The sequence below is a fragment of the Mobula birostris genome, chromosome 1 (genome assembly GCF_030028105.1).
Source record: "Mobula birostris isolate sMobBir1 chromosome 1, sMobBir1.hap1, whole genome shotgun sequence".
NCBI classification, from domain to species: domain Eukaryota; kingdom Metazoa; phylum Chordata; class Chondrichthyes; order Myliobatiformes; family Myliobatidae; genus Mobula; species Mobula birostris.
Genome location: NC_092370.1, coordinates 171,842,566 through 171,868,449, shown reverse-complemented (window position 1 = coordinate 171,868,449; position 25,884 = coordinate 171,842,566). Strand labels below are relative to the sequence as shown.

At 41.0% G+C, this 25,884-nt stretch overlaps 1 protein-coding gene across 6 annotated transcripts in view; it reads left to right on the top strand.

Annotated features, from left to right (window-relative positions):
* Window positions 1-22,407, top strand: part of LOC140201653 (spectrin beta chain, non-erythrocytic 1-like) — a 325,497-nt gene extending 303,090 nt beyond the window's left edge. For 5 of the 6 annotated variants that reach the window (XM_072266114.1, XM_072266104.1, XM_072266123.1 and 2 more), the window contains 4 exons: window positions 909-1,183; window positions 2,360-2,533; window positions 9,107-9,149; window positions 17,298-22,407. In XM_072266114.1, the coding sequence (XP_072122215.1) occupies window positions 909-1,183; window positions 2,360-2,533; window positions 9,107-9,149; window positions 17,298-17,483 (678 nt within the window). In that variant the 3' untranslated portion in view covers window positions 17,484-22,407. Of the gene's footprint in view, window positions 1-908; window positions 1,184-2,359; window positions 2,534-9,106; window positions 9,150-10,459; window positions 10,658-17,297 lie in introns of those variants that run through there. The other variant, XM_072266150.1, reaches the window with a different exon arrangement.
* The last annotated feature ends 3,477 nt before the right edge of the window (window positions 22,408-25,884 follow it).

The following is a 25,884-nucleotide window of genomic DNA, read 5'->3' as shown; positions in this document are numbered from 1 at the left end:
TCAGTAATATTTACAAAGAAGCTCCAACATGTTTACCTTGCGTATATTTTAACACATTTATCAGCTTGCTAATATTTTAAATGCCTGTGCTAATGCAGGAAGCAATTTATTAAATGCTTGCTAATACTACCAACTGTATTTTCTTTGTTGGCTGGTTACACATGCAACAGCATAACACCATGATTAAAATTAGAAATGCTTGTTGTAAATAAACCTCTTTGATATTTGGTCACTACTATACATAGAAACTAAAGTTCATTTCCTTGATTCCACTGATTTCCTGACATCCAAGTGCAGGAATTTCCAAGGTTAAGTAGTAGTGGTGGTGTCTCAGCAGATGTGGGGGTGACAGCTAGAGCTGAAATTAAAATGTAATGTTGTGAGGTGGATGTTCCTTTGTGCTAATTTTGACTTAGTAGGTGAACACCAGAGCACAGAGCCATTGAGAAATGAGTGAGGCAGGAGGATCAAAAGGGAATGAAGACCCTGGGCAATTTTAAAGGATAACTTACCTTCAGACATATTAAGTGAATATTCACTGTTACTCTATAAACACACAATGCTTTCTTCCTATTTTCAGTAAAAGCTGTACACTTTCATTTAAAATAATTAAAATGCAGTTCATTTAATAAACAAAGAAATGCCATGCTGACATATTAACACTAAGATCAATAGCCACTGATGTGAGAACTATTTTATATTTTGTTGGTTTGGTTGCATTTTGGTAAAGCTAACTATGAGCTGAAAATATACAATTCCAGGATTTTTCTTGATGACGTGGATCTCTGATGGTTGTTTTTTTGATCACCAAATCAGAATTATTGAGTTAATTCAAAAACAATAGAGGTCATAACTTTTTAAAAAATGCTTAGTGTTTCAGTCTCTGATGTTATCTGCACCCTCCATAGAAAACTACATCTGAAGATTTGTCCAACATGGTAAATGGTACTGACAGCCCAGAAGATAAAACTTTGGAGAGTGAAGAAAAATTAGAGTTGGAAGAGCAGTCTTATGAAAGGTCATCCAAGCTTCAACCGCTGATATTGCCTGCAATGGAAATAGACAAGCCCAGAACATCAGCTACACTTCCCAGTTTTACCACAAGAGAAGAAATTGCCCAGCTGGAGGGATATCTGGGACGTAAACATGAACTGGAAGGACCTAACAGGAAGGCATCAAACAGGTGAGTTTTTAAGGCTCTAAATTTTCACTCTTATGATCTAAGTAGGAATACAGTTCAGATCTTTTGTCTCCAACTGTAAATAACTTGTGTGAACTGATGTTCACGATCTCACATAACATTTACCTACCCATAAAGTAGTATTAGGTTAATTCTGAGAAGCTACAGGGGTAACTATTGTAACACACATACCGTGCATTTCAAAAATATCCTTTAAATGCACTGGTTATATGTTAATTAAATCATAAGTCAATTGCCTATTTCATTTCATAGTGTGTTGATAAAATCTCACCCCACCCCACCCCCACCTCACCTTGAATAAGCCCAACACTGGAACCTCAAAGTTCAAACTATGCTGCATTCTCCAATAAACACTCACTTTGACTGGAAACTCATTTGATTTAAAATGATGTACATCTTTCCTTGTATGGCTCTCAGAATAAATTCTCTGCTGATGATATCCAGGTTTTATTTGTCTTTGTATTGATTATTTGATAACTTGTTCAATTCAAAGCTGTCTTTTAACTCAGCCCTAAATTCAGAAGCCTTTAATGTCTACCCACTAACCACTCATCCCTAATTTTAACCCATTCATTCCCCCCCCCACAGAGCATCACTCAGATGTCCTCTTTGTCCCTGAGCAGAACTACAAACCCAAATTTCATCTATCGCCAAAACTGTTTTAATTCCACCTTCACAGTATCACCTATGTCAGTTCTTTCAATGTTGAACATTTAGGAAGCTCTTTATCACTAGCAGGTTCAATTACTCCTTTCCTGCACTGCTTGGTGCTGAAATGTCCAAGCAGGGAAGATTAATGACATCTCATTTATGCTCTCCGTAATAGCCCGGATGGGACTGAAGGACTACAAGTAGTTCCAGTACCTTGGGGCAGAGTTGGCACATTTCCATTCTTACTGACAATTCAGTAAGCTGATGGAAAGTTCATGTACAGAGATAACAATACCAGTTTAAATCCTTTTCCAGAAATACTGTATACATGCAACATCAATTGTAAGGTTTGCAGGGGAAGAATGTCCTTTTTTTTGAATGGAACTGTTGAAATCAATTAAAATTATACTCAGCATCATTCCGTATTTTAGCACAGAAGTAGTTGGCATTGAATGGCCTAATTATTAATGAAAGAAACATTTTTTCCCTAATGTTTTTCGAACTTAGGTCATGGATCACCTTGTACTGTGCCCTGAAGAGTGGTGAATTTTACTTCTACAAAGACACAAAGAATTGTAGTGCGGGTGTAACATACCACGGAGAGGACCCACTGAATCTGAAAGATGCTATTTGTGAAGTGGCTGCTGATTACAAGAAGAAAAAGCATGTATTTAAACTGCGGTGAGTGATCACTTCATGTAAGTTTTTGCACCGATTTTGTGTTGTAGGATGGTAGTTAGGATGTTTTTTTTTCCTCATATGGTTGAAACAGAATTAGATCATGCAAACCAAATCACTAACAGGAATATTCAGCTAAGCTCCCAAAGAGGGACAATATCCACAATAGCAATGTCAACCTGAGGTAATGGAAAAAAAAATCCCAAACAACATTCCTAGGCCATTATGCTCCTGGAATGTATAGGTGTTGGCAAATGCACATCATCAAAATAGGATATGTTTCGCTGTGCCAAATAAAAGTTCAAATGAAGGTCAACCAGCAAGTATTATTTCAGGCATATTAGATAATTAATTGTATTAGATAACTGTAAAACCTTAAACAAATTTGTCACAGCATTTACAAAATTGCGCGTCTCCTGTCTGTCTTATTAATATCTTCCACCCATACTCCAAAAGCATTGCAATATCTGGCTAGAGCATACAGTTTATGTATTGAATTTTGACTTTGCAGATGTGTATATTAGATATACATCCTGTTTTCAGTACAAAATAAACATGATTATCTTTTGTATCACCGCGGCTGTATCTGTTTCAGACATGGCTTCATTTGTATCCTTAAAACGTCAAGATTGTGGGTACAGTCTCATGACAGGGATTTGAGAACATAAAATCCAATGCGGTTAAGTTGGAGGAGCCATCATTTGGATGATTAATAATGAGGCGACCTGCCTGGTTTCCTCAGTGAAAGTAATAGATTTAATGTAGCTCATCTGAAAGAGAGCAAAGAGTTTAATCCTGGTGCTCTGGACAACATACATTCCTCACCTCATAAAACATTCATGAATTGCTGTTTGTGGGACCTTGCTATGTACTCATTATTGGTACTGGTTTATTATTGTGACACGTGCCAAGATACTGTGAAAACCCTGCCTTGCATGCTGTTCATACAGATCAAGTTATGTCACAGTGCATTGAGCCAGAATACGGTAAAACAATAACAATACAGAATAAAGTGTGAAAGCAACTGAGGAAGTGTGGTGCAGGGGAACAACGAAGTGCAAGATCATAACCGGTTAGTTTGTGAGGCCAAGATTCCATGTTATAGTATCAGTGGTTTGCTCAAGGTAACAGTGAGACAGAAGCTGTCTTTAAGCCTCGCGGTACATGCTTTCAGGTCTTTGTATCTTCTGCCTGATGGGAGAGGGGAGAAGACAGTATGCCCATGGAGGATAGGATCATTGATTATACACACTATGTTTGCTGTATTGGGGCAGAAAAAAGAATAGACAGGGTCCATAGAGGACTATTGCATATACAGTGCCTAAAAAAAAGGAATTTAACCCCCTGGGAAGTTTTCATGTTTTATTGTTTTACAACATTGAATCACAGTAGATTTAATTTTTTAACAGAAAAAGACTCGTTCGTGTCAAAGTGAAACAGATCTCTACAAAGTGATCTAAATTAATTATAAGTATAAAACTCAAAATAATTGATTGCATAAGTGTTTTGTGTTCCACAATAAGCAATGAAGGTAGTCTACAGTCTTGCATGATATTGCTGATATATCATCCACTTACATATGACCTAGGAACCCAGTTATAGAAACATAGAAACATAGAAAATAGGTGCAGGAGTAGGCCATTTGGCCCTTTGAGCCTGCACCGCCATTTATTATGATCATGGCTGATCATCCAACTCAGAACACCGCCCCAGCCTTCCCTCCATACCCCCTGACCCCCGTAGCCACAAGGGTCATATCTAACTCCCTCTTAAATATAGCCAATGAACCGGCCTCAACTGTTTCCTGTGGCAGAGAATTCCACAGATTCACCACTCTCTGTGTGAAGAAGTTTTTCCTAATCTCGGTCCTAAAAGGCTTCCCCTCTATCCTCAAACTGTGGCCCCTCGTTCTGGACTTCCCCAACATCGGGAGCAATCTTCCTGCATCTAGCCTGTCCAATCCCTTTAGGATTTAGGATATCAATCAGATCTCCCCTCAATCTTCTAAATTCCAATGAGTACAAGCCCAGTTCATCCAGTCTTTCTTCATATGAAAGTCCTGCCATCCCAGGAATCAATCTGGTGAACCTTCTTTGTACTCCCTCTATGGCAAGGATGTCTTTCCTCAGATTAGGGGACCAAAACTGCACACAATACTCCAGGTGTGGTCTCACCAAGGCCTTGTACAACTGCAATAGTACCTCCCTGCTCCTGTACTCAAATCCTCTCGCTATAAATGCCAGCATACCATTCGCCTTTTTCACCGCCTGCTGTACCTGCATGCCCACTTTCAATGACTGGTGTATAATGACACCCAGGTCTCGTTGCACCTCCCCTTTTCCTAATCGGCAACCATTCAGATAATAACCTGTTTTCCTATTTTTGCCACCAAAGTGGATAACTTCACATTTATCCACATTAAATTGCATCTGCCATGAATTTGCCCACTCACTCAACCTATCCAAGTCACCCTGCATCCTCTTAGCATCCTCCTCACAGCCAACACCGCCACCCAGCTTCGTGTCATCCACAAACTTGGAGATGCTGCATTTAATTCCCTCATCCAAGTCATTAATATATATTGTAAACAACTGGGGTCCCAGCACTAAGCCTTGCGGTACCCCACTAGTCACCGCCTGCCATTCTGAACAGGTCCCGTTTATTCCCACTCTTTGCTTCCTGTCTGCTAACCAATTCTCCACCCACACCAATACCTTACCCCCAATACCGTGTGCTTTAAGTTTGCACACTAATCTCCTGTGTGGGACCTTGTCAAAAGCCTTTTGAAAATCCAAATATACCACATCCACTGGTTCTCCCCTATCCACTCTACTAGTTACATCCTCAAAAAATTCTATGAGATTCGTCAGACATGATTTTCCTTTCACAAATCCATGCTGACTTTGTCCAATCATTTCACCGCTTTCCAAATGTGCTGTTATCACATCCTTGATAACTGACTCCAGCAGTTTCCCCACCACCGACGTTAGGCTAACCGGTCTAATTCCCCGGTTTCTCTCTCCCTCCTTTTTTAAAAAGTGGGGTTACATTAGCCACCCTCCAATCCTCAGGAACTAGTCCAGAATCTAACGAGATTTAAAAAATTATCACTAATGCATCCACTATTTCTTGGGCTACTTCCTTAAGCACTCTAGAATGCAGACCATCTGGCCCTGGGGATTTATCTGCCTTCAATCCCTTCAATTTACCTAACACCACTTCCCTACTAACATGTATTTCGCTCAGTTCCTCCATCTCACTGGACCCTCTGTCCCCTACTATTTCTGGAAGATTATTTATGTCCTCCTTAGTGAAGACAGAACCAAAGTAATTATTCAATTGGTCTGCCATGTCCTTGCTCCCCATAATCAATTCACCTGTTTCTGTCTGCAGGGGACCTACATTTGTCTTTACCAGTCTTTTCCTTTTTACATATCTATAAAAGCTTTTACAGTCCGTTTTTATGTTCCCTGCCAGTTTTCTCTCATAATCTTTTTTCCCCTTCCTAATTAAGCCCTTTGTCCTCCTCTGCTGAACTCTGAATTTCTCTTAGTCCTCAGGTGAGCCATTTTCTCTGGCTAATTTGTATGCTTCTTCTTTGGAATTGATACTATCCCTAATTTCTCTTGTCAGCCACGGGTGCACTACCTTCCTTGATTTATTCTTTTGCCAAACTGGGATGAACAATTGTTGTAGTTCATCCATGCAACCTTTAAATGCTTGCCATTGCATATCCACCGTCAATCCTTTAAGTGTCATTTGCCAGTCTATCTTAGCTAATTCACGTCTCATACCTTCAAAGTTACCCCTCTTTAAGTTCAGAACCTTTGTTTCTGAATTAACTATGTCACTCTTCTTCTTAATGAAGAATTCCACCATATTATGGTCACTCTTACCCAAGGGGCCTCTCACAACAAGATTGCTAATTAACCCTTCCTCATTGCTCAGAACCCAGTCCAGAATAGCCTGCTCTCTAGTTGGTTCCTCGACATGTTGGTTCAAAAAACCACCCCGTATACATTCCAAGAAATCCTCTTCCTCAGCACCTTTACCAATTTGGTTCACCCAATCTACATGTAGATTGAAGTCACCCATTATAACTGCTGTTCCTTTATTGCACACATTTCTAATTTCCTGTTTAATACCATCTCCGACCTCACTACTACTGTTAGGTGGCCTGTACACAACTCCCATCAGCGTCTTCTGCCCCTTAGTGTCACGCAGCTCTACCCATATCGATTCCACATCTTCCCGGCTTATGTCCTTCCTTTCTATTGCGTTAATCTCTTCTTTAACCAGCAACGCCACCCCACCTCCCCTTCCTTCATGTCTATCCCTCCTGAATATTGAATATCCCTGAACGTTGAGCTCCCATCCCTGGTCACCCTGGAGCCATGTCTCTGTGATCCCAACTATATCATAATCATTAATAACAATCTGCACTTTCAATTCATCCACCTTATTACGAATGCTCTTTGCATTGACACACAAAGCCTTCAGGCGCTCTTTTACAACTCTCTTAGCCCTTATACAATTATGCTGAAAAGTGGCCCTTTTTAATGCTTGCCCTGGATTTGTCGGCCTGCCACTTTTACTTTTCTCCTTAGTACTTTTTGCTTCTACCCTCACTTTACACCCCTCTGTCTCTCTGCACTGGTTCCCATCCCCCTGTTGTGAACTAACCTCCTCTCACCTAGCCTCTTTAATTTGATTCCCACCCCCCAACCATTCGAGTTTAAAGTCACCTCAGTAGCCCCCACTAATCTCCCTGCCAGGATATTGGTCCCCCTAGGATTCAAGTGTAACCCGTCGTTTTTGTGCAGGTCACGCCTGCGCCAAAAGAGGTCCCAATGATCCAAAAACTTGAATCCCTGCTCCCTGCTCCAATCCCTCAGCCACGCATTTATCCTCCACCTCATCGCATTCCTACTCTCCCTGTCGCGTGGCACAGGCAGTAATCCCGAGATTACTACCTTTGCGGTCCTTTTTCTCAACTCCCTTCCTAGCTCCTTATATTCTCCTTTCAGGACCTCATCCCTTTTCCTACCTATGTCATTGGTACCTATATGTACCACGACCTCTGGCTCCTCACCCTCCCACTTCAGGATATCTTGGACACGATCAGAAATATCCCGGACCCTGGCACCAGGGAGGCAAACTACCATCCGGGTCTCTGGACTGCGTCCACAGAATCGCCTATCTGACCCTCTTACTATCGAGTCCCCTATCACAACTGCCCTCCTCTTCCTTGCCCTACCCTTCTGAGCTACAGGGCCAGACTCTGTGCCGGAGGCACGGCCACTGTCGCTTCCCCCGGGTAAGCTATCCCCCCCAACAGTACTCAAACAGGAGTACCTGTTGTTAAGGGGCACAGCCACCGGGGTATATTTTCTATTGAAGTGTCATGTCTTATAAAACTTACACTTCTTAAAATCATTGATGACTATGATTCAGAAGTATAGTTTTTATTTGGAAAGAGGTCTTCAACTCTTCCTTGGCATCATTTAATTATTCCAAAGTAAGTGTGTGTGTGTGTGTGTAGGAAGCATATTTTGAGACCTTCTTAAAGACACTGTTTTCTTTTCCCTGATGACCAAACAGTGCATGGATTCATTCTTTTATTTAGGAATTCTGAACAGGAAGGAAATTACCGTGGCCCTTTAGCACTGGCAGTATTCATACCGTGCACCTCAAATGGCCTCTGACAACCAAGTCCAGATCCTGACCTACGTGTATGGTTTAGCTACTCAGCCTGGTGGAAACGTTTCTACTGACAGGAAAAGGGGCAAAGGCGTGTCACTGGTGCCACAAAACCAGTGCTTTGGGCAGATGGAGCTTGTCAGCTGTGGTTGGCAGCTTACCTAGGAGAACTCTGATCTCAAACCTCAGATGCCCTGCAGCTATACCCATTCATGGGGAAGGCTTCAGGAGTAAACCCTGAGGGAAAATTCCAGAGCTGGAGTCCCTAAGGGCAGCCCTACGTTGAGTTCAACGCTGATTGGCAACTCCTGCGATGCTGCTGGTACCAAACTGTATCAGTCTCTGCCATTCCTTTGGGTACATCAGGGTGCATGGAGAGAGGGAGCTTGCTACATGGGCAACAGCTCGCTCTCCACATGGTACTGCCAGGCCTGCATGTCTAGACAGCCAGGATGCAGCATGCATGGTCAACCCCGACTAAAGGAGGCCTCACTCACTTTCATGCTGAATATTTGTCAGTGATGGGAAAAATAAGTCTTTTGGTTCCCCTTATATGTTGCCCCTCTTTCTTCTAAGTCCACACGTATTTGGTAATTTTTCTAATGGGAAGCAACTGATTCTCTTATAGAGTAAAACCGATACAAGGTGGATTTGCATAGATTTAAAATAGGTGACGACATTAGGAGCCAGGATAGAAAAGCTTGTGATGGTTATGTACATTTTGTGTCTCCAGTTTATGTTACAGCCTTTAAACTCCTTCCAATTATTTGTTATAAATGCAGAACTAAAAATAGAGTATTTGCTGATGATGTTTTAGCAATGTCCTTCTACAGGCAAGTACCTGTTTGAAACAATATATGTTTGGGCTTGTTTCAGGTTGAGCAACGGGTGCGAGTACCTGTTCCACGGCAAAGATGAGGTAAGTGATATTGACCCTCAACTATTCACTTCAGAACAAGTATTCCTTTGGCAATATTAAAATAATTCTTCACCAGTGATGATTAACAAATCAATATAATTTTTCACTGGAATGATCTTATATATTTTTGGAGTTCATTTGTTTTATTGGTCCATTTTCGACAATTCCAGTAATGAGTGTGTCAATAATGAATATCTCAGTGTCCATGTGGATACCACAGTAATGTTATGGTTAGCACAATGCTATTACAGCTCAGGGCGACGGAGCTCAGTGTTCAATCCTGGCATCCTCTGCAAGGAGTTGGTGCATCTTCTCTGTAGAATGTATGGGTTTTCCCTGGGCACACCAGTTTCCTCCCACAGTCCAAAAACCAATGGGTACACTAATCGGTCATTGTAAATTATCCCGTGTGTTGTGGCAAAATTGATCCAAAATCTAAACAAAATTGCCACCCTCCTGCAACCCCAGATGGAGTTGTTATATTTGCATGACACACCCACAGCTCCAATGATTGCTCCAAAGCATCAAATTCACTATTTAGATCCTTTATTAGCAATTAGCACAATTAACCATTATTGAACATTATCTCAGTGGTCAATAAAGATATGAGCTCTACTGGCTCTGAGCTACAAACTGCCACGGAATACGTAATTTATTCATCCCGCTTTTACAATGCCCCCAACAATGTGATTAGTTACCATAATAAGCAGAATAAACGCACAGTGCAGGATACACGCCTCCTGCACCATGGTTAGGTTAAGGTTAGATCAGCATTGTCGGGGGTTGCTAAGCGGCATGGCTCAAAGAACCTATTGATCTATTCCACACTGTAGCGTTAAATAAATAAATAAATATTTTAAATAGAATGATAAACACCATGGAAAATTGAGAGTGGGTGAATACCTGGGGAAATGGGGAAAGAGTTGTGTTGAGAGAGGTTATTAGGTTTCAAGAGAATAAGACAGGTAAGATGTGGGGTTGTGGGGGTTGTGTGTAGGCATTAGCTGCGTCTTTAATCAATCATTAAAGAGATTAAGTTGATCTGGTGGGATTCAAATGTTCAGATGTTAAACTCAAATATATTGTAACTGGCTGCATTGTAATGACAGTGAGATTTAAAAAATGATGGGCACCTTTGTAATTTTTTCAATATTCAATTGTGGAGTGATGTTTATTCTACTGCTTACTCATTGAGCAATAGACACAGGAAAAGGTAGGAAAACCGAGAGAATAAAGCTTTCTCTCCACAACACCCCCACAACTGGCTACGACCCTGGACATTCATGATGGTCTTTGCACACTCTGCACAGGCGCAGAAAAGGACATGAGAGGCATTCCTTCATGTGGGGATAATTCTGTAGTGCCTGATACTTTGTCACCAGGAGTTGTCGAATTTGCAAACAGTAGAATGAGATCTACCAGGTTTCGGTTTGTGGCCACATACCATCACTGTTACCGAGGAAAATCCAGACAACGGTCTGTAACTATTGCATTTGATTTGCAAACTGGTAAGGCCTTGTTATGTTCTTTGTGTGGAGAAACACAGTCAGCAGTCTGTAATTTGCTGCTGCTAATCTCATGTCCCACGTGATGACAGATCTGATGCAGCTCCCACAAGCTTTGGTTGGTGGCAGCGTGCTCAAACTTTCCCTCATTAAAAACTCTCAGGCTAAATGTGTAGTGTATATATGTGATATTTTATAAGACATTTCCAAATATATATGTAGAGAATACAGGATATTTGCAAATATCTTTTGCCGGCTCATTAAAAAATCCTTTAAGAGGACGGAACGTGGTGTTTAGTCATGTTCAGGCAACTTATGATTACAAATCCACTGACAGCCTTCATACTGATTTAACAATCATTTTAAGGAGGCATCATAGGTTCAGAACAAAATAATAAACATAAAATAAAAGTCAAAAACTGGCAGAATGATTCAGCATGTCAGGAAACATCTGTTTGCATTGCAGGTTGATGACATTTCACCAGAACAAAAAAAAAAAGAAACTAAATACGTTTAAGAAGCAAAGGAAGTGATGGATTGGGGAAAATAAAGGATGGTCTGTGATGGGAAAGAGGCTTACAGAGACTGATGACACAGAAGGTCGTGGTGTTGGCTGAGAGAGGGTGGTGAATATCCGAAGGAGGTGTAGATAGAAAGTGATGGATATAAAATTGAGGAGAGAAAAACATGAAGGAAACTGAGAGATACAAAATATTGAACTTCAGTTCAGTTCTCATTTATTGTCATTCAAAAATGCAGGCATTAAAAAATGATACAACGTTCCTCCAGAATGATATCACAAGAAAACATAGGACAAACCAAGACTAAAACTGACAAAACCACATAATTATAACATATAGTTACAACAGTGCAAAGCAATACCATAATTTGATAAAGAGCAGACCATGGGCACGGTAAAAAAAAGTCTCAAAGTCCCAACAGACTCATCATCTCACGCAGGCGGCAGAAGGGAGAAATTCTCCCTGCCATGAACCTCCAAGCGCCGCCAACTCGCCGATGCAGCACCATTGGAAGCACCCGACCGCAGCAGACTCTGAGTCCGTCCGAAAACTTCGAGCCTCCGATCAGCCCTCCGACACCGAGCACCGAGCACCATCCTCTGCCGAGCACTTCGACCCCGCCCCGGCCGCCGAGGAACAAGCAAAGCCGAGGACTCGGGGCCTTCTCTGGAGATTCTGGACCACACAGTAGCAGCAGCAGTGAAGCAAGCATTTCAGAAGTTTCACCAGATGTTCCTCTGTGCTCTCGTGTCCGTCTCCATCAAATCAGGATTGTGCACGGCACCCTACTTGACAAATAACAGACATCACCACCGGAGTGGCCGCTGTGAGCTGCGTCGCGCTGCCATCTCCTCCACCACACTCTGCAAATCCAAAGTAAATGAGCATTCTAGATCATTGGTCTGGTCAGGCAGGAGAGAGACAGGCAGGCAGGCAGGCAGGCATTGGTCACCTTCATCAGAACTAGCTAATGCTGATAATGAATTGGAAAGTCTGGCCACTTGAAATAGTTGAATCCAACACTGATTCCAAAGGATTGCAATGAGCCTGAATGAAGGATGAGAGGCTTCTCCTTAAGCTTGTGTGAGGCTTGGTTGGAGCAGTGTGAAGGCTAAAGTATGGATAATTAAACCCACAGGCAACTGAAAGTTCAGGGTTACCATTTTGTTTATAATGATAGAACGGTTCTGCACAAAAGATACCCAATCTACATCTGGTTTCTTTGTTGTAGAGGATGCTCCACTGAAGAGGAAATAATATTGTGAGCATGAATGCTCTATGCTAAAATGGAAAAAAGTACAAGTAAATCACTGCTTCATTTGGAAGGGGTTTGGGTGCCTGAATGTTGAGGGAAGTTAACAGGCAAGCCTGCATCTTCCAGGTTCCATGGGAAAGTGGTCGAAGTGGTGAGTAGGTTTTAGTAAAGATGAAAGAGCAAGACATTTGACAAGGGAATCATTGGGTTGCCAGGAAGAATTGGGAACATGTTTCTGGTGGTGATATTATGTTAAATGTGGCAGATATTATGGAGTCAGAGGTAATAGCTATGAAGTAAAGATTGGTCCCTGGATGGTGGAAGGCAAAGAGTAAAAGAGCAAGTTTGAATCTCCTGCAGTTGCATGATAATAGGGGAAATATTATACGAGATTTTGGTCACAGGAGTGAGGAAGGAGAACTATGGGAAATGACAGCAGCTGGGAGTTGTGTCATTATTGGTGGAGAAAGGAAACTGTGTTTAAGGAAATCAGAAGTCATCCCAGAAGTACTGGAGTGGATGGTGTTGGGCTCAGAACAAACGTGACAGAGCAGAGAAAATGACAGAGTGGTGTGGAGTCCTTACAGGATGAAGGGTGGAAAAAGTATTGCCAAGATATCTGTGACGGACTGTGGGATTCTAAAGCGAACTGTCAGAAATGGACCATGTGAAAGCAAAACTGGATTTTAAATTGACAATAAAAGTGATAAAATTTCCAACTCTGAATGAGGCCCAATGCAGTTATCCATGCACTAGATAGAGAGGTAAGGCAGGAGGACTGAGACTCACTGCAACAATTATCCTTTGTACCCTACAATGTGGCAGCCTTAACAGAAGTAGGTGCATTATCACTGATCCGTATCATGAAATGTATTGTCTTGCAGCAGCAGTACAGTGAGAGGCATCAAATGATTGTAACTTACAAAATAAATAGTGCAAAAGACCAACAGCAAGGTAGATAGAGTTCATGGACTTCTCAGAAATCTGATGGCAGAGCAGAAGAAGCTGTTCTTAAAATATCGTGTGTGGGCCTCCAGGCTCCCATACCTCCTTGCCCAACGGTGGCAAAATGAAGTGGTGACCCTGAATGGTGAGGGTCTTTAATGATAGATGCTGCCTTCTTGAGGCCCCGCCTCATGAAGATGCCCTCAATGATGGATAGGGTTATGCCAGGTCATTTCAGTCTACAATGCTCTGCAGTCTCTTGCGTTTCAGAGGCTCCATAGCAGGATGTGGCGCAAATATTCATAATGCTCTGCACTGTACATTGCAGAAATTTCTAAGAGTCTTTGGTGACAAACCAAAAGTTCTCAAGCTCCCAATGAAAATCAAACCACCGCCATGCCTTCTTCATGATTGCCTTTATGAACCAGTTAACAAGTTTTCATAGGCACACTTAGGATTTAGAGAAAGTTATGGACTTTAAGAAGTTGCTGAGTCTGAAAGTAAGTTCAACCAATTGAAATAGTGCTGGTAGGGACCATGAAAATGGAAATTTTACCTCACCATTTTCTATCGTCTGAGGACCCAAGTACTTTTTCAGGTAGAAATGTTGATTCATTAATCTCGAGTTCATTATTCAGTGAACTCTGAGCCGCTAGTTGCCTGTCACTTTAATACTTCATCCCATGCATTCGGCAGTCCAAGGGCAACCCACGGCCAGTTGACTATTCAGGGTGAAGCAAAATAACCCAGAGCCAGTAGTTATTCTGTCGCTCTCCAGGAAAAAATTCTTTCATTTACATGATGTAAAAAAAAACAGTAATATGCCATTTAATATCTTGGCACATTTTGTGGGAAAGCTCATGCTGGTTCACTCATGTTCTGTGCCGTACTTGAAAAGCATGGTAAGTGCAAGGAATTTCACAAATGAGCACAAGTCAAAGCCGCTAAAGTTTTATTGCACACATGGCTAGTGCTCACTTTCTGAGTGAAAGCAGTGATACAGAGAGGTTGTAGGTGAATATAATGACTATTGTTATACTAGATTCTATAAGAGGTATAACTAGAGTGGAGGCATCTAAGACCAGAGCGCATAGGGTTTAGATAAGTACAAGAGGTTCAGAGTGGATCTGGGGAAGAAATTTTTCAGCCTGGTTCTAGTGAAGTCTGGAGCACACTGCCACAGAAGGTGGTAAGGGTCGATAGTCTCACAACATTGAAGAACTATCTCGAAGAGCATTTGAAACACAATGGCATAGCAAGCTATGAACATAGCAAAGGGAGAAGATGGCGGCGCGACGACAGCACGCGCGGCCTCTCCGGTGATGAATATCTGTTATCTGTCAAGTAGGGGACCGTGCACAATTCTGATTCTGGAGACAGACATGAGTGCATAGCGGAACATCTGGAAAACTTCTGAAATGTCTGCTTTGCTACCGCTGCTACTGTGTGGTAACCTGAATCTCTGGAGCTGAAGGCCTCGAAATCCTTGACTTTGCATGTTTCAGCGGCCGGGGAGAGGTCAAAGGCACTCGGCAGAGAATGGTGCTCGGGGGGCTGTATCGGAGATGCTGGTCGGAAGCTTGGAGTTTTCGGACGGATGGACTCAGGGTCGGCTGTGGTCAGCTGCTTCCAAGGTATCGGTAAGTTGACGGTGCCTGGAGGTTTATGGCAGGGAGTTTCTCCCTTTTGCTGCCGCTATCGGGGATTCGGGAGTCGATCGACTCGGGGACTTTGAGACTATTTTCTTTACTGTGCCTATGGACTGTTCTTCAGCAAATTATGGTATTGCTTTGCACTGCTGTAACTATATGTTATAATTATGTGGTTTTGTCAGTGTTAGTCTTTGGTCTGTCTTGTTTTCTGTGATATCACGCCAGAAAAACATTGTATCTTTTCTTAATGCATGTATGCATTTAGAAATGACAATAAAAGAGGACTGAGTGCTCTCATAATCTAAATGCAAATTCTGGTAAATAAGATTAGTATCACTCCTTGTGTGACTCCCTTGCCCACTCAGCACTCCCCACGGATCGCCCTCCTGGCACTTATCCATGCCCCTACACCACCTCTCTCATCACCATTCAGGGCTCTCAACAGTCCTTCCAAGAGAGGCAAAGGTTCACCCTGCGAGTCTCTCGGGGTTGTCTATTGTATCCAATGCTCCCAGTGTAGCCTCCTCTACTACTGACGTCTGTGAGGCCCAATGCAGATTGGAGCACTGCTTTGTCAAGTGTCTTTGCTCTGTCTGCCACGAAAGGCAGGATCTCACAGTGGCTATTTGTTTCAACTTGACTTCCCATTCCCATTCTGACATGCGTATCCATGGCTACCTCTACTGTCGTAATGAGGCTACACTCAGGTTGGAGGAGCAACACCCCATATTCTGTTTGGACAACTTCCAAACTGATCGCATATGTATCCATTTTCGAACATCTGTTAATTATTCACCTTCCTGGTTTCTCTCTTTTTTCCATTTCCCATTCTGGCTACCCTCACAATCCTTCTCAACTGCCCATCACCTCCCTCTCTGCTTCCCCATGTTCCTCCCTTTTTTCCATGGTCCACTGTCTGCTCCTGTTAGATTCCCTTTCGTCAGCCCTTTACCTCTTTCACCTATCACCTCCCAGCTTATTACTTCATCCCTCTTCCCCCTCAACTGATTTCACCGATCACCTGCTAACTGTGCTCTTTCCATGCCTTCTTATTCTGGCTGCTGCTCCTTTTCTTTCCCGATCTGATGAAGGGTCTTGGCCCAAAACGTTGATTGTTTATTCCCCTCCATAGATGCTACCAGACATGCTGAACTTTTTAGCAATTTGTATGTGTAGCTCAAGACTTTCAGCAGCTGCAGAATCTCTTGTGTTTGTGGTGGTTTCATGGAGGCTGCTGGTCACTGTCTAGAATTTCAAGCCTGTGGAAATTATAAACATGCTGATTCCACTCTGCCAGTGGACCCAATCCTGAGTCCAGTGGCTGAGCTGCATTGTATTGAGCTGAGGGATAAGATATACTACTGAGATGAAGGGTTGGATACTTGTCATATTTGGACTCATAGTTTTAAATGAAGGAAAGTTATTTCTTTGACTTATAAATTATTTCCAAACATTGCTACTGTCTATTATACCACCGGCATTTAGGGCAGCAATGAAGGTCCTCCATCTCTGCTGGTGATCAGGGCTTCCTTCATCATGTCAGTAGCTTCCTCTCAGCTTTCACTATTAACACTCATTCAAGTCCCAGGTGGAGGCTCAGGAACACCATTGCACTAAGATGTAGAGGGATTCTTCATTGCTGTTTCCATAACAACTTTGGTTTACCAGTCAGGGTTATTGGCCCTGAGCTGAACCCCCTGAACTTGGAGGACCAGTGGACCACTCTTAGTCTGGCCTCTACCCTTTGACCTGTTTGGCATGGGTGACCCTACCAAAAGCCAAAGCATGATGCTTTGATTGCAGCCAATATAGCTCTCCAGGTCATTGAGGCACACAAGCCTCCAAAGCACAGGATTTTCAAACGTTATCACTTAAGTATGTTTTAAATAAAATTATTTTTAAATTATATACCTTATTAATTCAAACTTTGCAAACTGTTTTTAAGACCCTGTGATCATCAGATACATTGACAAGTCATCATCAAGCCCTGACAACAATAGCACCAGAGGCAATGGGGATGCAGGTCCTCTGCCCGTTGCCCAGCCACTGCTCACAGACTGCTCCACAGCTTCACTGCAGCAACAAGTCTTAGGGTTTGATTTAAAGCACAAGGTGCTGAAAGATTAGTGTGAGGATGGACCACAAGGTACACGCTGGTTCAAGCAACATCTGGTCCATTGGCATGGATGAAACCCCGCAACTGATTCTCTCACGTCTACAGATAACAAAGCTGAGTGGTGCACTCATGGAAATTTCTTTTACTTTTGCAGGAGGAGATGCACAACTGGATCCACAATCTCAACATAGCAATTGCAGAACATAAAAATCCACAGAGTCCACATCAGGGAGATGTCAGGGGACATACCCTCCCTCTCCCCTCTGTGACTGGTCAAGAAGCGAGTCCCGGCAAAAAGGACAAAGAAAAAAGATTCAACATTTTTGCAAAAAAGAAATGATTATCATTAAAACCAGGAAACAAAACGTTGTAGTGCCTAATTTACAAAGAGGTGGCAGTGCTTAATCTACACCACTGAGATAATGCTAGTTTCTGCAAGTGTAAATATATAGTTAATCTTTATAGAGTGTGTAAAGAGTGTAACACATTTTTATTAATTTACTGAAACCATGTGCATCTTCCCACATGAAAATTATTTTTGGGATGATTTTGATTCTTCAGACTTTGGCAAAAACTATAACGTGCACCATGCCAAATTCATATAGCCCTTGCTAATGGCTGAGAAATGCAGATTTCAATTAGCTAGAGCTTTAAGATCACAGTGAGTTATGCGATCAGCCACCTTAAGCAATCATGTATTAGTATTTGTTCTCCTGCTGGCATGGTCACTCAAACATACTTTGAAACAATTATAAGTACACTATATTTAAGCTAAATTGCCATCACCAAAGAATATTTTTTTAAAAATCTATATAATAATTATATGTAAAGGCCAATTTTTCAAATTTAAAATAAATTACAATATTATTCAACAAATAACCATGTAAGATTGATAAATATTATAGATTCATCTTGGAAATGGTTAAAATTGCCAAGTTTGTACTGGAAGATCAACAGTTGAAGGCATGTATGTACATTTTGGCATGCGTTTCTATAGTATTGCCATGTACGTTATGTTCTTAGCAAATTAAGCATTTTGTCACTAATTGTTTTTTTTGCTCTAACTGCCTTCATGGTGCAGAAGTTCTTTGAGCTACCGTTTATTGCACAAACTATTTATAGATTTTATCTGTTCCTTATTAACGGCATAATCAAATATCTTCCAGAAGATCTTCAACATGCACAATGTCAAGACATAGTGACTGAGGAAAGTATTGCCAATTTATTTTATAAATAGTTTTTTGTTTGCTACTAGCTATTGCTAGCAAAGTAGTCGCTTTAAAACAGCATTTATATTTCATAAAAAAACATAATTGACTTTTGTTTTCAAACTATTAAACATTTCCAACCAGGTGCTCTTGGACTACGTAATGTCGAAGTCCGCTCAGTATGTTAGTTCAATTACACATACCAGAAGCAGTTGAGAAAAAAAAATGTACAAAAAAGGTGTTCTGTTTTAACTTTTCTTTAATTGTACACTCCATTCTATTTGATATTTTACTGGTTTGAATTTTTTTTTTTTTTTTTTAAAAGTCTTTTCCAAAACCAAATGTGGCATGCAATGATTTTAAATTTTCAGGTTGAATTGTACTTTTGTTGTGAGTATTGCATTGTCTAGTCTATCATTATATCAAATTCAACAAATCTATGGACTAATCTTATAAATTTGCAAATCTCAGCAAAGATTTGTTTAGGTCATCTTATCAATACTTCTTGCGATCTTTCCCACTCATTTATAGACTCACTATTCACTGATTCTGAGCAATCTATAAAATTTCTGGTCCTTCAAAGTCAGATCAAACATGAACTAATGTTATAGTGCTGGGACTGTCATCAAAAGTTCACCCTGGTTTTGTGGTCATTAAGATAACTTTGTCCAGAATAAAACAAAATGATAATGGTAGAGGCTCGTGCACTTTGACATAATGAGGTATGACTAGATCTATGGCAGATTCCTTTGATTTTCAAGGAAGCAGCAATTGCAGTTTGGTTGCTGTAGTCTGTTTAATTGTTGTCGCACTTGCAAAGAGAAGCCTATAGAAAGTTGTCTTCTGCTCATGACCCAACTAAACTATTTAAAATTTAAGCAGTGAGTGTGTTCCCTGTCTCCAGCAAATGTTCGGATGCATCTCACCAGAGCTTTCTGGGCTTCTATATGATGTTACCTATTGCCACAGGGTGGTAGCCAATACCAGAAGTGTTCAGGAGCTAGCAGAACTTTTTCCCACACTTTTCTGGCATAAGCTTAAGTGTTAAGTGGAAGTGTAGATTGTAAGCAGGGTAAAAGATCATTCTCTTCTTTACCAAGTAGAATAATGAGTCAGGCAGGGAGTTTAAACTAAATATTACGATGCAAATGTAATTAAAATAGTCAGGTGAGAAGACGATTTTTTGAATGGTTTATGATCAAATGACGCAAGGGGCTGTAATGTCCCAGTGCCCAGTTCTTGGATAAAGCAATATTTATATTCGGCTTTCTGTATAAAATGAAACTGAGAAACAAAAGTAAATGTTCTCCCATGTTAGTGGGTAGCACTGGTTACCAGGCACTTCTTAAAATATTCAGATATTCTGGTGCATGGAATTTTCTGCCTGCCTTAGTGAAATCTATCAATACTAGAAAATTTAACTCTTATTTTCTGCAGTATTTAATAAGGCAGCAATTAGCTTTATCCTTGGTCAGTTTCATCACTGTCTGAAATTAGTTCTTCCTCTACACTGCCCAAAGAATGTGCCTTAACCCAAACTTCAAAGAGCACTTTATTATATACCCAGATGATTTTTTCCTTCACTTTCCACACCTTTTTGGCAAATTGAATTTGCCACTTTAGTGCCAAATTATAGGAAGTTTTCTATTTTCTATTTTTAACCCAGGTGGAACTGGGTGAGGCTATCTTCAAAAATATTATTTATAGTAAGTACTAAAACTTTAACTAACAGTAGTTAAATTTGAACCCATACCAGAAACTCATGGATATAATCAACCTATCATATGAACAGGCTTCCTTTACTCTTTTCCGATTTCTACACCAGACATTCATGAGTTCTTACATAAATTTGACTCAAATAATGAATATCTTTGAATCCCACAGCTGCTCCAAATCAGGATATGCATTCCCAGAGAATTGCAACCGGGCATTTTATCCCTTCTGTCTACTCAATATTCAATCCAGCTTCTGGAGAGAAGGCAGTATGCTAACCAACATGGCAGCCTATTATCTGCAATAGTAGTATTTAAATGAAGCCAAAGTACTCAACAAGCATTAGCTCCAAGATGAGTCATATTGATAGCAATTTTATTTGCCAATATCAAAGCCAAAGTTTGGGCCAGACACATCCTAAATAATTAATACTTAATGATGAAAGACCCTTCTTACATGTAAAAAAAACAAGCCAACTGAATTAGTATGTTGCAAATATGGAAGATAGCAGGACAATTCTAGTGGTTTATATTCCTTCTTTGCTTCCTTTAACTTCATTTTCATGACGCCCAGGAGATTTTCACAATTATATGTCATATATCTTTGTGCTGGAGACATCCTGAGGCATGTGAATGGCTTCCTCCTGTAATGTAATTCTACAAGATATAATAACCTAATTGCAATGAACTTTTAATATTTATCGTGGCCCACCAGAAAAAGGTTTAATTGAATGGACCATGAAGCAAGGTGCATTAGTGAATAAAAACTGTTGTAAGCTGAATGCTTCAATACAGTGGAAAGGTTCCTCTCTAGAAAAAAAAGACAGGGTTCATTTTATAGCAAGATGTATTTGAATTCTCTGAAGAGGAGGGTTTGAAAGTTAGTGGGGGTGGCATACTGGTTAGCACAACGTGTTACTGTACAGGCAACCCGAGTTCAATTCCCACCACTGCCTGTAAGAAATTTGAACATTCTCCCTGTGACCTTGAGGGTTTCTTCCAGGTGCTCTGGTTTCCTCCTACAGTCCAAAGACATACTGGTTGGTAGGTTAATTGGTCATTGTAGATTGTCCCGTGATTAGGCTAGGATTAAATTGGGGGATTACTGTACTGTGTGGCACAGCTCGACGGGTCAGAATACCCTACTCTGCGCTGAATCTCAAGTAAAAGTAAAAGTAGGTATCATACATGTTTGCCTTTGAAGATTATTGATGTCATAAAAATTCAAAGTAATTTATATACTTTAATAATAGCTGAATAAGGCATACTGTTCATAAATGTCTGTAGTCAAACAACTTAATTGACTTTAAGTCCTCTTATCCAGACAGAAAATATTGTTCCATTCACTTCATTTATACTATATTGTACATGTGTACATTTTGCAACCTCACACTTACTTCTCCAAAAATCCAACTTATGATCAAAAATATTACTCAGTTTTATTGAATAAAAGATGTAGACAGGAAAGGATTTGATTGTTTTAGAGGTAGGCCATGTATTGATTCTATGTTTTACTGATGTGTAAATTGGTGTAACACCCATTGATAGAATAAAACATGTTCTGTAATGCCAAAATCACAGTTCATTTGTCAATATTTATTTTCCACCTTTTGCTTCATTCTCCATTTTTGTATGAAAGTGAACATACTTGAGTGATTTTCTTGCACTTCTGTTTGCTGAGATGCAAGTTTGGGAATGTGATCACTTTCAGATGGGATTGTCTGAACGTCAGCCATTCTTGTTTTTCCATGTGTTGAGAAAGAAAAACTGATTCAATCATAAGCAGTGTTTTTAAACCTCAGATTGACTCCGTGATGGCTGGTCAATGAATAACCTGTGCTGCTATTTGATTGTGAATCATACAAGTTAAATACAGCAATTTACTTACAAATTCCTGAAGTGCTGTAACTCTCGTATTCATGATAAAAACTTGCTTAAGGAAGGAATGGCATGAAGTAACATTTTCCATTTTCAAACGTGGATGCTTAAGATTGGGAATTCTGAATAAAAATTGCTTTCATCAAAACTCCTTATACTACGGGTAGATAAATATAGTTTTTGCAGAATTCTCATGCATCGTATATGTCTGATCTGTTGTTACAGTTCTAAATTTACAAACATTTATATTATATGGTCCAACTCTGTATAATACATCACAGAATATTATCATAGGAATATATTCTATATAAATCACATGTGAATGACAGTTTTAGCCTTCAGATTAAATTTATGTAAAGTGTGTTTATTGATTTCACAAATGATCTGTGCAACTTATATATTGTTTGTATCATTTGGTTATAGAAGTACATTAATTGATTTTAAATCTGAATAAAATTGTGGACAACAATGCAACACGTATGTTTAGAGGCATTATTCAGTGGCAAACTAGGTAGAAAGTAACAACCAGCTATGCATTCTATCATCTTATGGAGTGCTATTATTAAATTTTATTATTTTGCCATTAAAGGATATTAATTTAAATTTAAAATATAACAATCAGCAATAAAAAATACATTAAAACATCAAAGACTGAGAATAGAAAATCCTGTCCTTTGAGGCAGGAAATCTGATTGTAATGTGATATTTTGCTTCCATCTACACTAGTCAGAATTTAAAAACTCAAGGTGATCAAATTTCATGATGCGATTTGTATCCCAAGCTTGGATATCAAAACCTTGCATCCTGACCAAACACATCATCAAAATTATATATAAAAATATATATATATATATATATATATATATATATATATATATATATATATATTATACATTATATATATATATATATATATATATATATATTATACATTATATATATATATATATATATATATATATATATAAATAAAAACTTCCAAACATTCCATTTAAACAACACACACAAAATGCTAGAGGAACTCAACAGGCAGGCAGCATCTCTGGGAAAAAAAAATGCACAGTCGACGTTTCAGGCCTAGACCCTTCGGCAGGACTGGACTGGAGAAAAAAAAGAGGAGGAGTAGATATAAAGGATGGGGGAGGGGAGGGAGAAACAGAACGTGATAGGCAAAACTGGGAGGGGGGGATGAAGTAAATAGCTGGGAAGTTGATTGGTGAAAGAGATACAGGGCTGGTGAAGGGGGATTCTGATAGGTGAGGATAGAAGGCCATGGAAGAAAGAAAAGGGGTCAGGAGCACCAGAGACAGGCAAGCAGATAAGATGAGGGAAGGAACAGGGATCGGGAACTGGTGAAGGAGAGGGCAGTGGAGGGGGCATTACCAGAAGTTCGAGAAATTGATGTTGATGTTCATGTTCATGCCATCAGGTTGGAGGCTACCCAGACGGAATGTAAGGCATTGTTCCTCCAACCTGAGTGTGGCCCCATCGAGACAGTAGAGGAGGCCATGAATTGACATATTGGAATGGGAATGGGAAGTGGAATTAAAATGGGTGGCCACTGAGAGATTCTGATTCTTCCAGCAGATGGAGTTTAGATGCTCGGCAAAATAGTCTCCCAATCTATGTTGGGTCTCACTGATCCACAGGAGGCCACATCAGGAGCACTGGACACAGTAATGACTCCAACAGACTCACAGGTGAAATGTCACCTCATCTGAAAGGACTGTTTGGGGCCCCTGAATGGTAGTGAAGGAGGTGGTGTAGGGGCAGGTGTAGCACTTGTTCCACTTGCAAACATAAGTGCCAGGAGGGAGATCAGTGGGGAGGGACAAATGGACAAATGGACAAGGGAGTCGCATAGGGAGCGATCCCTGCGGAAAGCAGAAGGTTGGGGGGGGGGGAGAGGAGAAGGGAAAGATGTGCTTGGTGGTGGGATCCCATTGTAGATGGCAGAAATTCTGAAGAATTATGTGCTAGATGCAGAGGCTGGTGGGGTTGTAGGTGAGGACAAGAGGAACCCTATCCCTGGTAGGGTGGCAGGAGGATGGGATAAGAGCAGACGTGTGTGAAATGGAAGAGATACATTTGAGGTCGGCGTTGATGGTGGAGGAAGGGAAGCCTCTTTCTTTTAAAAAGGAGCACATCTCCTTCATTCTAGAATGAAAAGCCTCATCTTGAGAGTAGTTGTTGTGGAGATGGAGGAATTGAGAGAAGGAGATGATGTTTTTACAAGTAACAGGGTGGGAAGAGGTACAGTCCAGGTAGCTGTGAGAGTCCATGGGTTTATAAAAGACATCAGCAGATAAGCTGTCTCCAGAGACAGAGACAGTGAGATCAAGAAAGGCGAGAGGGGTGTTGGAAATACAGGGTAGACCAGGTGAATTTGTGGGCAGGGTGGGAGTTGGAGGCAAAGTTGATGAAGTCGACGAGCTCAGCATGAGTGCAGGAAGCAGCACCAATGCAGTCGTCGATGTAGCGTAGGAAAAGTGGCGGACAGACAACAGTGCAGGCTTGGAACATGGACTGTTCCATGTAGCTGACAAAAAGGCAGGCATAGCTGGCACCCATGTGAGTGCCCATGACTACACCTTGTGTTTGAAGGAAGTGGGAGAAGTCAAAGGAGAAATTACTAATAGTGAGAACAAATTCCATGAGACAGAGGAGAGTGGTGATGGAGGGGAACTGGTTGGGTCTGGCATTCAGAAAGAAATGGAGGGCTTTGAGGCTTTCCTAGTGGGGGGGTGGTGGAGGTGTATATGGACAGGACATCCATGGTAAAAATAACATGCTTGTGGCCAGGGAACTTGAAATCATTGAAAAGATCCAGAGCGTGTGAGGTATCACATATGTAGGTAGGAAGGGACTGAACTAGGGGGGATAAGACAGAGTCAGGGTATGTAGTCTGGGAGCCAGTGGGATTGGTCGGTACCATCTGAGGGGAATAATGCTCAGTGATTTTTGGCAAGGTATACATCTCTAGAGTTAGAAAATTATGTGATTGCATTGCACCAGTGGTAGCTTTATGTGGCTTGGCACTTGTGGGTCCTTCTCCAAACATCTTCTCCATATACCAGCCTGGTAGTTGGCTCACTGTGCATGTTTTCTTAAGCAGTCCTTGCACAGTGGGAGTTGATAACTTCCGATTTCACCTTTTTTGGCACAGAAAAGACGACTCCTGAGCTCATTGACCTTGGTGGTCGGTGCTTTTGGGGCGTGCAGGAGACATGTAAATGCCTCCAGTTTGTTCATCAGTTCTGGGGAGAGGTCCCATTTCTGACCCAACTCTAAGAATGTGTCCTGAATTTCCCTGTTGCTGGTCAGAAGTTTTAGGGCACTTGTCTTCCCTTTGCCTGCAAAAGTGCTTAGTGCCACATCCTGTATATGCGTGCAACTCGGTGAGGGCCCTACAAACCTCTATGCTAACAGTGGCAGCAACCTTCCTGATGTCTACAAGCCTTGTACGGGTTCTAGTGCCACACTCCTGAAACAATGGGGGCTCAATCTTGTCACAAAATGCTAAAGACGTGATAAAGACATCTGTGTCTTCTGAGCAGATCACGACATTTGTTTACCATCAAGGACTCCATTGATGGACCCCTCTGCGACAATTCTAGCCTCTATGCATATGTCCTTTAGACCAGCATCCAAAAATCGCTTTTCTAGGATGGGTAAGGCCTATAGTATGGAATGTCCCCATCCGGAGAAAAATGTTGGAGAAGTGCTCTTTGTGCTTCCAGGCAATTTCAGTGGCTTTTGCATCGAGTGCTTGATCCATGACTACCACAATTGTTTCTAGATGAAGCTCCTTCCTGATTAGCTCTGTTTGGTTCAGGATTTCAAATACTGTGGTCAACTCTGTGACTGGTGAATTGATGGTTGGCAGATACCCAAAAATATCTTGTGAGATTGGTTTTTGGTCCCTGGAGCTGATATTAAAACC